General features: G+C 35.8%; 1 protein-coding gene across 2 annotated transcripts in view; it reads right to left on the bottom strand.

Annotated features, from left to right (window-relative positions):
• The window catches only part of LOC148942300 (uncharacterized), a 55777-nt gene that overhangs the window by 13499 nt on the left and 27707 nt on the right, over positions 1–14571 (bottom strand). Inside the window, exon 3 of one of the 2 annotated variants that reach the window (XM_089102968.1) lies at positions 7901–8048. The exons of the other annotated variant lie outside the window; for it this stretch is intronic. Coding sequence (XP_088959094.1) covers positions 7901–8048 — 148 coding nt within the window. The remainder of the gene's footprint in view (positions 1–7900; positions 8049–14571) is intronic. 2 annotated transcript variants of the gene reach the window in all.

The following is a 14571-nucleotide window of genomic DNA, read 5'->3' as shown; positions in this document are numbered from 1 at the left end:
CTTCTTAACTTTGGCACATGAGTGAATGCCGAAGATTGGTTCGACATCTGCAATTTAAGAAAGCTTGATGAAAAAATTGTTTCTTTCAAAATAAAAGTTAAACGCCAGATAGTTCATACTTTTCCCGGAGTTTCCAGAATTTTGTTAGGGGGACAAAAAAAAAATTACGAGGGGGGGGGGGTCAAACAAGTCACACACTGTTACAGTGATAAGCACTAAATTAATCAATCCATAAAGACAATAAGAAGAAATAAACTAAAGCTGCTCAGATGCGGTAATTTAGATGGCACTAATAAAACCTGAAAAAAAATATTAGAGAGATTTGTAAAGAACATCGACACAGCAGCAAAAATAAGGTCAAAGATTTGTTTGAAATCCAACAAAAGAACTGGCATGAGCAGTTAAAAAGTTGGGCGACAGGAGACTTGACCAGCTAAATTTTAACCAGCCTGAACTACCTGAAGTTACCATTAATAGCCTTAGCAGGTTCCTTGCTTCCATTGTCCAAAGTCTTCCAGTATTGTCGTATCAATTATCAACTGATGATCTTTATTATTCTTAACCCTTTATTTGTCCTTTGGAGGTTGAAAGAAGAATTTGGAGACTATGAAAAACAAGTGTCTGCCCTTTGGATATACATTTTCCCTTATTACTGATTTCTGTGATTTTCTTTCAACGCCCTTGCGTGTCCATTTCAATGAGACTATCAACTCTGGGCAATTTCTACAAATATGGAAGCAGGGTTTCAAATACGCCTTAAAAAGTATATGATGCAGTCAGTGCTGAATCTGTTATTTTTAAGTATCCCAATGCCGTACTTTTCTTAGTTGGTGATGCCAGTGATATTATGGTGGATTCAATTTGCTTTTTCCTTTAAGGTTTCTTTATTAGTCAAAATTCCAAAACTAAGGAGAACTGGTTTTGAAGGTGTTAACTCTTTTTTGTCTCATCTCTATATTCTCAGAAGTATGTGAATGATTCCTAGCAGATTGGTTTAAGCTGCAAATCCAACCTCTAACTGACCAGAGGCAAATCGGAAACCTCAAATATACTTCTACCTCCCATTACTTTGTTCATCTTGTGAACATCCCTGGAAAAACACTAATGGAAATGAAGGATTCCTTACAGACTGGCTTAAGCAATAAATCCAACCTCTAAATGAGCAGAGGCAATTCAGAAACCTCAAATATACTTCTACCTCCCATTACCTTGTTCATCTTGCAAACACCATTGGAGAAGCTCTTGAAAAGCCGAATACTTGCGTAAATTCGATTTCCATTGATCTCCAAAAAGCATTTGATCTTGTCGCACAATATTTTAGTTCAAACGCTTGTCACTGAGTTTAATATTAATTCTTCTCTGGTGAAATTGGTTGCCTCCTTTGTATAAGTAGATCACAAGTAGTTAAACATCTGAACAAGTAGATCACAAGTAGTTAAAATTGGTTGCCTCCTTTGTATAAGTAGATCACAAGTAGTTAAACATCTGAACAAGTAGATCACAAGTAGTTAAAATTGGTTGCCTCCTTTGTATAAGTAGATCACAAGTAGTTAAACATCTGAACAAGTAGATCACAAGTAGTTAAAATTGGTTGCCTCCTTTGTATAAGTAGATCACAAGTAGTTAAACATCTGAACAAGTAGATCACAAGTAGTTAAAATTGGTTGCCTCCTTTGTATAAGTAGATCACAAGTAGTTAAACATCTGAACAAGTAGATCACAAGTAGTTAAAATTGGTTGCCTCCTTTGTATAAGTAGATCACAAGTAGTTAAACATCTGAACAAGTAGATCACAAGTAGTTAAAATTGGTTGCCTCCTTTGTATAAGTAGATCACAAGTAGTTAAACATCTGAACAAGTAGATCACAAGTAGTTAAAATTGGTTGCCTCCTTTGTATAAGTAGATCACAAGTAGTTAAACATCTGAACAAGTAGATCACAAGTAGTTAAAATTGGTTGCCTCCTTTGTATAAGTAGATCACAAGTAGTTAAACATCTGAACAAGTAGATCACAAGTAGTTAAAATTGGTTGCCTCCTTTGTATAAGTAGATCACAAGTAGTTAAACATCTGAACAAGTAGATCACAAGTAGTTAAAATTGGTTGCCTCCTTTGTATAAGTAGATCACAAGTAGTTAAACATCTGAACAAGTAGATCACAAGTAGTTAAAATTGGTTGCCTCCTTTGTATAAGTAGATCACAAGTAGTTAAACATCTGAACAAGTAGATCACAAGTAGTTAAAATTGGTTGCCTCCTGAGTATAAATGGATCACAAGTAGTTAAACATCTGAGTTATTGTTCCAATCCTCTCGCTGTCGAAATTAGAGTATCACAAGGTACTCTTCTAGGTCTCCTGTTTTTCTTAGTCATGGATATCCGCCTGACTTTCCTGACAAGACAGAAATTTGCTGATGATTTTACGTTTATTGAAACTTCCTAAAACAACTAAAGAGCGATCCTATGAGGATCCTCAATGACATTGCACAGGATGTATTGAACTTGGACATGAGAGTAAACTCTTCTAAATATATGATAATTCCAACTCCAGCCCCATAATCCCAGTTTCCAAAATCCAATCCCAGTTTCCTCAAAACCCAGCCCCATTTTCTGAATCCTATCCCTCCTGAAATTTCCGCAAGCTCCTTTAAATTACCTAGGATCAAAATTTCTTCTAACTTAAAGTGAGTATACTTGTTAAAAATATCATCCATAAAGCTAATGCATCCATCTCTCTCCTTAAGCTTCTAAGTAAATTTGGTATTCCCAGTCCCATTCTTCAAGGATGTATGTCCGTTGTCCACCCTCAACTCGAATATAATTACCCAGTTTGACATCCTGATGTTTAAAGATAAGAGTCAGATAAAATTGAATCTATCCAAAAAAGAGTGATTGCGAATATTAAAAAAAAAAAAAGATAGAGCCCCATGGTCTCCCCTTCTAAAGAAAACTAGATTAGAAACACTTGAGCACAGGAGACGTGTGTCGTTCCTTCATTTTTTTTAATCACAACAGCAAACCCTGGCACACAACAAATTTTTCCGAAAAGACACTCCCACCGAGATTACGCCCTACTCGGGCCGTTCCACAGCCTGTTCCAAGCGTATCTCCCGTTAGCTGCATTGCCTCCAGAAATGGAAAAATCTATGTCCCCACTATTACGCAAAAAATAAACAGATCTCTGATAGTTTTTTTTTTGTTCTTATTAATTGGCAAAGGCGTTACCAAGTTTTGTACATGTTCGTTTGTTTTTTTCCTCTTCCTTTTTAATATCCCTTTCATTTTTATTTTCATATTTATATCCTTTTATTTAGTTTTACTTGTTTCGTCTTTTTAAATTGTTATGACCAATCTCATTTTAAATAGTGACTAATAAATAGATTTTCGTTCTGGCAATTTTAATTTTGGCATTCTTTTGCCAGTTTTCTAATCTTCGTTACTTTTTATGTTTCTCCTGTTTTTATTTATGACCCCGAAATTCAATTTCAGCTCTTCAGGGGTTGTGATAAAAATTTTTAGAAGAAAAACATCTTATCACCTCTAAAAAATAAACTTTGATAAAATTTCTATATCAATAGAATCAGCTATTTTGGTGGCTTTTAATTAAATAAAATACTTCGATCAAATCCCATTCAAATTTTGCCTCTTTTGCCACTCAAATTTTGCCAAATTTTGCCATCACCCATCAAATCCCATTCAAATTTTGCCTTCCTCGGGGTGTTCCCCACCTTTTCAAAAATTAGACAAATTTCCTCAGACACGTAAATTTCAATGGATAACTTTAAACTCAACGAATTTTATACTTCAAACCATTAAAAAAGCTGATTCTTTTGATGCAGAAATTTTATCAATTCTTTTTCAGGGGTTCGTTTACATAGGATATGAAGTTTATTTTTTTAAATCATATGCCCTGAAAGTCCGAATCCGACTTTTTGAGTCAATTACTATACAAAATACAAAATAATATAAAGAGCAATGAAAACTAAAAGACTGGCAAAAGAATGCCTAAATAAAGAATATTTAAATATTTTGTCGTTCAAGTGTCTGGCCAACTTCAGAAACTTAATTTCTTTGACTGAGAGTTAAGATTTTCTTAAAATAAATAATTAAAAAGAAAAAAAACTTCGAGGAGAACCACCCAAGAAGAGATGGCTGATTTTTTCCAATTACCAATTGTTCCAATGAAAAATTAAGAAGGTCCAACTGAGACTGGAAATAATATGGAAATATAAAGGAAAGATAATTCCAATTTGGCTTTGAAGAAACTTTACTATGTGATTTGAACTTTGACTCTCACAAGTCGTTAAAACTAAAAACCTTTCTGAGACATAAACTTGGACAAATTCAATACCAGGGTTTTCGAAAATAAAGCAGGAAAGCAAGAAGACAAAATGGTACTTGTTTGATAAAGCCCCTACCTAATGTTCTGCTAACATGTTTCTCTGACGCTCAATCCTAATGAAATATACCCAAGTATGATAAAAATATAATACTTTAGAAATAAATTTGGGCTATATATTTGCACATTAGAGGGGGGGGAGTATAGCGGTTCTGCATGCCTAATGTGTTAGGTACAATTACTTTGCATATTATGAAGTAAGAATTGCTTTCTAACTTCAAACTGTTCAGATACTTTACCCCTCCCCCTCCAATGTGCAAATATATAGCCTAAATTATATACTTTTCATCTATTCTGTCACTTCTCTTTGTCTTGTCTCACGCTAAGCTGAAAGAAACTAATGAAAAAGAACTGGTTCTATAATGTGTCAATGAATAAACAACTTGAGCGGCAGGGGCTATATCATACTAGTACCGACAAAATAACAGGCTTTAGTTTGCTAGGCACTATGTTTGTGTTTGAAAGCATTGTTTTTATAAGAAAAAGGTTGATTCTAATTTTTTTTTTTTTTTTTTGTATTCCTAAGATACCGAACAATAGAGAAATTAACAAAACTTGCATATGGTAAGTTTATTTAATAAGATTAATTCTAGTGAAGTTCAATGCCATGAATCATCATAAATATCTTTTTGTCACATTTTTTTTTGTTTATTCAAGTAAGTTACACAAACTTTTATATTTCTATTGAATCTGGATATATTCCTCTACTTAACATCGGAGTTACCATAAGAAACCATTTACATCAGATAATACCTTTATTTTGTGACTTCCAGATGTGTTCACAGACCCGCTGGCCAAAGGAATTTTGCATCAATTTTCGATAGCAGTAGAAAAGTAAATAAACTACCCAGGTTACATAGTCACATGAAATTCAGGTTTTTACTTGTTACAGTAGCAAGTTCTTATCATTTCTTAAGTTGATTGGAAAGGAAATGAACTTTATTAAAATTTCTTACTAAGTTGCAGCTATAGCATCAACGAGGATGAGACAAATTTGCCGAATCCTTTATAGTGCGAATACGATGTAGATAATGGGAGGGGAATTATTACTTAAATTAGTGAATAAGTTGTGAAGTCTGCACAGACAAATCTTTCAAACTCCTCTTCCTGCCGTACATACAAGGACAAAATAATGATATGCCTCTGAGGTCCTACTGGACAGAGAAAATCCTGTTACTATAACTAAAAAGTACCAACGTCCATTAGTACAAAATTAATTCTTGCGAGAGCCAGAGAGGGAAAAATAATTATAAAAATCATTCTGTAATATCCGATTGTCATAAGACAAAGAAAAATATTTGTCAATTACAAAGAAAATCTAGTTCAAATACACAATTTGATAAACACACACAATCAAAATATGCTTACTTACTTACTTAAGGCTCTTTCTCGGCAGCGTCACCAGCGTAAAGGGAACACGCGAACGCCACTAGTCAACTCTAGAGTGGCCTGTTATGGGCGAGGTTCGGAGCTTCGGTGGGGCCGATGTTTCGGGAAGTGAGTTGACCATGAATGACAATCACCATCTGGTGCGGGGTCTTCCTCTAGGGCTATTCCAACCATTTGCTGTTGGGTCAAAGTCTAAGATGAGTCAGATAGAAGTTTACGGTGGCAGACGAAGTAGAGGGCCATTCCAACGCAGCGAGCGGGACACAGCGGGACACAGCTGGTCGGATAAGCGTTGGTAATATTAAACAAGAAAGATTTTCCAAGTTCTGTCCGTGTAAATCATTTGAGGCATTCAATTTCTCAGATGTGTTTCATCTGGATGACATCCACCTTCGTCATCCCGGTCTTTGTCGTAGACAAAGTCTCTGACGAGTAAGACACGACTACTAAGGCAAACCTTTGGCACCCTTACTTATGCATCTGCGTCTCGATCTCCCTTTGAGTAGAGTTGAACCTTAAAATTCGACATATATGCGTATTCAAATAGCAGGGTACAATTTAATATAAAAGGGTGTAAAAATTAAAAACAATATACTCTTTCAATATCTGTATGGGAATTGAATGTGTGAGATCAAAAAAGAAAATACAGTGGGAAGAGGGCTAAATGAGGTCTTCTGAAGGAAATGCGGTTGCCCTCCCTCCTGATATTAAAGAATTTTCATTTTTAAGCTCTATACAGATATAGAGGACTAGCAGAAACTGTTATATCCCAAGAATCTCCTGGAAAAGCTAGGCAGTGACCTAAGTCACATCATGGAAGAGGTATAGCTTGCTGAAGTTCTTAAACTTGAGCAGAACCTTTGATGCCAAATTTTGACTGATAACGCAGCTTTGATAAAGGCTTCATCTACAGTAGGGGTCTCGTATGAAGTTGAAGACAGAGTGATACCAAACTGAACTGCTGCGTTTCTGCTATCACGACATTTAATCGCTGAGAAACCGGCATTGCTTGACTTTTTGGCAAAAGTTACCAAAATCTTGCCAGAAAAAATAAAAATAGCAGAGAATAATTTCTTATTCTTTCCTTTTTTTACCTTTGGAGCTGCTGCAATAATGGTAGACATCATCAGTAATGACAAGTTCAAAGAAAAGTTGTTCCTTTCAATCTAATCCAAAATCTTAAAGTACCTGTGCTTTCTGATACCCGTCAATCTCAAAAAACCCTTTTTTGGAGCCTCCTTTTGCAGAGATTCTCCTCATTCTCAAATAATTAACAAAAATTTGATGAACAGGAAATACCATAATTATTCCGTCACTTTTTTTTTAATTATATTGAAATGATAATTCGATCAAACGACGATTAAAAGATCAACAGCGACACTCGACAGTCAAACGACGTTCAGATTGGACGAGTCCCCCATTCAGAGAATTTACCCTATGTTTTTGCATTTTAACATCTTTCCTTGTTGGGTTCATCTTCAATCAATTCCATAGCTTTTGAATCTGCGTCAAACCACCAGAGAACCTGGGCCCTTCACAAAGGACACTCTTCATAAGCTGTCCGGACCTTTGAAAAGTTTCGGTTGTACAATGGCCAATAGGAGGAGAAGGAGAGAGTTGCGTCTTAGCAAATTCAGGTTTCACCCTGAATACCCCTACGTTGAACATTGCAACCTCGATAACAACCAAACAGTAACGATGGTTTTGCCAACATTATTGAAAGAAATACAGTAACCACAGAATTAGTTATTAAAACCCAATGACACTTGCTATCAACAATTATAAACAATAAAGAAAACACTTAAAAAAATAATATAACTGATATGAGAGAAAATTAGGCCACTTTACCTTCCCTAACCTACTATAAAATAACAGCAAACAACCAATAAATCACCAATGGTACTCTCTACCCCAAAGACCCCCCCCCCCTCGAAAAAAAAACAAGCATAAAAATAAAGGAAAACCCTACATCCAAAGGATGCATCAGGAGATGTCAATGATCTGAAGTACTAAAAAACCCCCTTTAAATAAAATATATATGGTTTTCTTATAAGATCCTTTGAATCTCCTTCTGGATCTATTCTGTGTGAAGGAAGGACTGCACCATTACTTACTGTTTCAATAAGGAACAAAGCCTCCTCTGGGCGAAGATATAGTTTGTCGTCAATTTGAAAACCAAAGCTTTGCCAATAGCTACCTCTAATTTTTGTCACCTCAGCAAGCTTCAGGTCACTATGCCAAATAGCCTCTGACAATTGACCTCTTAAAGGAGAGAAAAAGATATTGAAATACAACTGAAACCACACACGCAACTGACATACTGAGCACACAATTGAATACACAGCTTACAAGCCAAATTGAACATCTATATATTTGACCTTCTAGCCCTAACCATAGGGATAACTCATAGAATTTAGAGCATTAATTTCCCTTTTAAACCACGGATATTACTTAAAAACAAAAATTAGCAGCTGACGTTTAACTGATTATCTTAAACCTATTTATATCTCTAATGCTGGAGCTGGGCCAATCTACAGCCCTAAACAGGTCCTAACCGGTTTATTATGGTGTGCGTGTTACTGAACCACCGTGTAACCGAACCACAAGCAACTGAACCCGTGTAACTGAACCACCGTGCAACTGAGCCCCTGTATAACCGATTACCCGTGCAACTGAACCCTCGTGTAACTGGTCCACCGGGCAACTGAGCCCCATTTAACTAAACCCTCGTGCAACTCAACCCCCGTAGACCCGGTGAAAGTGACAGGGTGAAGGGAACCCCATTAACAGATATAAAAAAGGAGAAATAAATCTAGCTTTAAGAGTTCGAGTCGGCTGATTTTTCTTGGTTTTTTGACAACAAAAAAGAGCTTTTTTATTAACCATCTTGATAGTCACTTATATCATTACTTTAAAAAACAAACAAGTCCATGTAAAGATTCTAACTTGTGTTTTACCCAATGTAAGTACCGTGGTTGAGTTACACGATGGTTCAGTTGCACGATGGTTCAGTTGCATGGTGGTTCAGTTGCCCGGTGGTTCACTTACACGGGGGTTGAGTTGCATGAGGGTTCAGTTAAAGGGGGTTCAGTTGCACGAGGATTCAGTTGCACGGTGGTTCAGTTGCATGCTGGTTCAGTTACACTGTGGTTCAGTTGCTTAGGATTCAGTTTAAATGGTGGTTCAGTTGCAATGGAACTGCTTATTATACAGCCTGCAGGAAAATATATATTACGTGTTGTGACTTATCTCTAATGTTTTTCTTCTCTAATGAATTATATTACTTGGTACATTTCTAAGCATTTTCTTAGTTTCTCTGCATTTCCGTCTAAAAGGAAGTAGCAAAAATACAAATACTGTAGGTTTATTTTTATATTGATAAGATTTGTAAAATTTACATTTTAGGTCGGAATCATCAAATTAATGGTAACGTTAACAAAAAAAAAGTGAAACGGTAAACGTTAAATTAACATTGAGCACTGCGCCTTGATTGCAAAGTTGTCTTTGAGGAGCAGAATTTGAAATACTCCACCAAATACATAGATATGAAACTCCTATTTATAAACATCTATTGTGATAGTTGATAATAATAATGACTTGTCAAGTGTTATTACCTGTTAGGAAACTGTTTCCATTTGATTCATATGAAATGTGGCACTTTTGTAATGCAATGTAAATGTTAAATAAATAATTGATGGTTATGGATTGGCATTAATTCATATATAGCCGTAAAATATGTGGCCCTTATTAGTAAAGACGCTTGCAATATGGTCTTTTAACGAAAATGTTTCCCATTCATGCACTAGTGTACTGAAAGTCTATGGTTTAGACCAAAGCCAGGACTAAAAATTTCTGAGAACCAATCTAGTGTAACTTGATATCTGCATATAACAGTGGTCAGCGCCCACTTGACATTCGGCCACTTGACAGAAAACGTCCACTGGTCACTTGTAACAAAAGCTGGCACATAGAATCAGGAGTCAGCAGCTTTTGAAAATATGCAGACAAACACTTGACATCTCTTCCATGATCAAGAAAAAACGTCTCAAGTGGCTAGGTTCAAGTGAAAGGAAAACATAAAGCGGTCAGCTTAAATGTTGGCATAGCGTAATCAGAAAGGATGTCAAACAGTTTGGGGATTTCTCAAGGCCGTATGCAGGATTTGTTTTTGGAGGGGGTTTTACTAAAAAAATGTTCGGGGGGGGGGGTTATACAAAAAGATCCTCAAAAAATGCATACAGAATTTGTTTATATCTATTTTTGTTACGTTTTTACGAGTCAGACAAAAATTTCGGGGGGGGGGGGTCAAACGGGGTAGCCTAACCTCCCCCCCCCCTGAATACGGCCCTGGGGTTTCTGGAAGCATGGTCACAAGTTGAATAAGGGACGACAAGTTCAAAAATTTAGTCCAACAGGTTCCGAAACTTACTTAGACTAAAATCCCCGTACATTGTCTTCAGTAAGTAAGTAAGATAAAAGCTGACATGAAAAGCCCTTCCGCTTTTTGGAGGGGGGGGGAGGGTATAAAACTTTGAGTTAGATATGGGAGCGGGATTAAAACGCTAGAAAAAAGCACATTATCAGCCAACTATTGCAGTCTTTCTGAAAAGAGGGGTGGTGTCTTTACATAAATTTTAGGAGGAACCCAGGTTTTTATTTTTACAGTAACTATTTTTGACTTCCTCAACACTTCGACTGTTACTATAAACGGAGCTTTTGCCACTCTCTTTTGAATTGTTCTTTTGGTTATTAATTAATGCAAGGATTTACCAAATAAAGCCGGTACAGTTTCTTCCTAAAATAAAGGAATTTGGTGAAAAAAAAAAAAAAAAAAAAAAAAAAAAAAAAAAAGCGATAAAAAAATGTACTCTGAATAATTTTTCCTTTGTTGTTTCAGCTTTTAATATAGAAGTACATCAACTAAAATACTGCAGTAATATTAAATTTGAAAGTCCTACCCTCACTTGTTTTCCAGCCTATTCAGGAGAATATTCAGTTAACTCCATCAAGCTTCTTGGGGTTATAAATACATCTTATCCCAAATACGACGCCCACATCCACGTATCTTCCCTGAGCCCACACTGCCAATATAAATATTCTAAATTATTAAGCTGTCATTTCTCTCGATTAAAATGAAATATCCAGAACTGTACTCCTCAAAGTAAGATTTCTTCGAGCGCTCATTAATAAAGTGCTCTATTTGTGCACTCATTACTTGAGTAGAGTAATGTTAGAAGGGGTTTTAACGGAAGGACAGAGCCAACTGCCCCGGGCGCGGACATTTAGGGCGCACAATTTCAAATAAATAATCAAACGGTTAAAATAATTTTGTAATTTTATTTTTTATTGAGATAAAGTAGAGGCGCAGTTAAGAAATGAAAATAATTAACAAATAAGTTATAAATAAAGGAAAAAATTATTAGATAATAATATCTAAAAAAAGGTAATAATAATTAAATAATTTTAATTGTAAACTAAAAAATAATTAAACATAAATTTTCAACTTATTAATAAATTGAAAATAATTTTGACAATAAAAGCATATTTGGCCTGAAAAATTTATGGGAGACAATGGTGGGGGGCGCTAACTAAGACTCTGTCCCGAGCGCATAAGAGGCCAGAACTGAGTAAAGTGTCAGTTGCAAGCATCTATAAACCCGGCTTTGAAATAAGCTAAATTTGACATGATGTTTACTCATGTCATCAAATAAGAAAAAAGATTCATGTTTAAAGAACCTTGTTTTTTATCAATACCTCTTCTAAGGAAAACAAAATTCAAATTTCATATAATGTAAATACTGAATATTCACAACTTTTATATAAACTTATTGGCCATCTTAATTTTTGTCGACCCAAATAAATGTCCTTGGTATACCAATTAGCAGCTCTTACTATGAAAAACTATAGAGAAATATGCTATTATGTAGGGGTATACACAGTACAAGGTTAAATACTCCCCAAATAAGACTAGTGGTGAAAAGGTAGTAGATTTAGGAACTCATTGAGTTAGTTCTCTAATTCTTCCTGAAAATTGGAATTGGAAAGAACCTTCAAAATCGGTTTTAAAGTATTTTTAAAACCAGAAAAGCTTCTCTGGAAGCCCATCCCCCCCCACCACCTCCATGAAAGAAATTGCAACTCTAGACAGTAAACGACCTGATATTTATTTTGCAATTGACACTCTGCAAGGACTTTTACTTTGGAACCCCAGTGAAAAAGTTTTAAATATAAACTTGTCTGTTTGCTTACAGTCCCCAGCCCAGCACAAATATTTATCTGTTGCACCCCCCCCCATCAATTTACAACAAATTAGAATGGTATTTCAAGTACAATTTAAAGAAGGAAGCTTCCCGATTTCCCTTTTAAGGAAAAATAATATTTATATCAGGTAGCGCAATAGCGCTGCCTAAGTAAAGAGCGACGTGGGAACAATGTATTTTTTTTTCTTTCTTTTCGCCAAATTAGTTCGCATTGAAAAATTTGTAGTAGAAACTTCGGAAGGAGCCCATTCGATAGGAAATTGAGAATTCTAGTGCTCTTTTTAGAAGTTAAAAGTGATCGAAGGGAAGCCAGCCCCCCTATCACGCCCGTTAATTCCCCAAGCACATCCAATCAAAATTTTGAGATAGCCATTTTGTTCAGCATAGTTAAAAGGTCTAGAAACTATGTCCCTGGGGATGTCAACCCCCCCCCCCTTCCACACACACACACCCCTGAGGACGAGGGGGTGAGATTTATTCAATTAATTCAGTTTATATATAGTACTGGCAATTGGGAAAAACGCCATGATTGACCTTTAATGTACAAAAAGACCAAAAACATTCAGATGAAGCTTTCAGAGAATGTTAAGGGGAAGGGGAGTGCTGAACTAATCAAAATACGTGTGATAAAGGTTGTCAAAAGAGTGCAATTCAGGAATGTCTAAAGGTATAAAGTAGGAACTTCCAGAGAATGATGAGGGGTATGATGAAACAGTTCGTGGTAACGAACTGTAAGTAAGGAGCGACCCGGCTCAATGGTAACCGAAACTCTAGAAAACGGGTTTTTGATACCAATAGATACATCAAAAGAATGATATTTTAATGTTGCTTTCAAATATATATAAGGTTGATCAAGTTTAGTCCTACCTATCAAAAGTTACGCGCCTGAGAAAATTTGGCTGATTTTCGAAAAAAAGGGAAAAGACCCCCTAAAAGCTATAGAACCTTAATGAAAATCACACCATCATATTCAGCGTATCAGAGAACCCTACTGTAGAGGTTTCAAGCTCCTTTCTGCAAAAATGTGGAATTATGTATTTTTTCAAGAAGAAAGATCACGGATGCGTGTTTATTTGTATTTTTTTGTTGTTTTTTTTTCCCCAGGGGTGTTCGAATCGACCCAGTGGTCCTAGAAAATCGCGGGAGGGCTCATTGAAACTGAAATTAAAAGTTCTAGTGCGCTTTTTAAGTGACAAAAAAAAATGGAGGGCAACTAGGCCCCCTCCCACGCTTATTGTTTTCCCAAAGTCACACGATCAAAATTTTGAGATAGCCATTTTGTTCAGCATGGTCAAAAATATGATAAATATGTCTTTTAGGATGACTTAATCCCCCGAAGTTCCCAAGGGGAGGGCTAAAAGTTATGAACTTTACCCAATGTTAACATATAGTATTGGTTATTGGGAAGTATACAGAAGTTTTCACGAGGGGTTTTTTCTGGTAGGGGGGGGGGGGTCGGGGGTTATGTTGGAGGATCTGTCCATCAAGGAAGTTTTCATGGGGGAAGGGAAATTGCCATGAAGGGGGCGCCGGACTTGCCAGCATTATTTATTGGTTATTGGGACGTATACAGACATTTTCAGGAAGGTTTTTTTTTCTGGAGGGGGGGGGGGGGCTAGAGGAGGGGGTTATTATGGAGAATCTTTCCGTGGAGGAGGTTTCTTTGGGGCAAGGGACATTTCTATGAAGGGGGCGCCGGATTTCCAAGCATTATTTAAAAAACGATCAGAAATTAAATAAAAAAAAACAAATTTTTTCAGCTGAAAGTAAGAAGCAACATTAGAACTTAAAACGAACAGAAATTATAACGTATGTGAGGGGGTTCTCCAACAAGTCAATACGTCACTCTTTACGCTACAGTTTTTTTTAGTGCTTTCAAAAGAGCTATCTATTCTAATTAAACGGCCTTTGTGATTCAGGGGTTTGTGAATAAATTTTTTTTTTTAACTTTTAACGTAAAGAGCGTGGTATTGACTAAGGGGAGAACCCCTTAATATACTTAATAACATATACATAATAAAAAAAAAAAAAAAAAAAAACAAGCGATACGGCTCAATAGTAATCGAAACTTTTAAAAACGGAATTTTGATGTCAATAAATGTATCAAAAGAATGTGTTTATAATGCTGATTCTAAATATATACATTTTATTAAGTTTAGTATTACTCATCAAAGGCTACGAGCCTGAGAAAATTTACCCGATTTTTTAAAGAGGGAGGGAAACATCCCCAACAAGTGAAAGAATTTTAATGAAAATCCCACCGTCAGTTTCAGCGTATCACAAAACCCTATTACATAAGTTTCAATCTCATATCTGCAAAAATCTGCAACTATATCTGCAACGTATTTTTGCCAGAAGAAAAATATACGAATATAGAAGTTAGTTACGTAAGTTAATTTGTAAATTGCGTCATAACCAAATTTAGAGACATCCATTTAGCAAAAGAAAAGTAATATTTTTATGCAAATTTGTTTACTTATTCAATGAAGGTTAGCCAAAATAAAAGCTGCATTAACTAAAAAACG

This window comes from Artemia sp. Qi Xiang Cuo, chromosome 17 (assembly GCF_049724085.1).
Source record: "Artemia sp. Qi Xiang Cuo chromosome 17, ASM4972408v1, whole genome shotgun sequence".
NCBI classification, from domain to species: domain Eukaryota; kingdom Metazoa; phylum Arthropoda; class Branchiopoda; order Anostraca; family Artemiidae; genus Artemia; species Artemia sp. Qi Xiang Cuo.
Note: the sequence above shows the minus strand (reverse complement) of the source record. Positions and strands in the feature narration are given on the sequence as shown.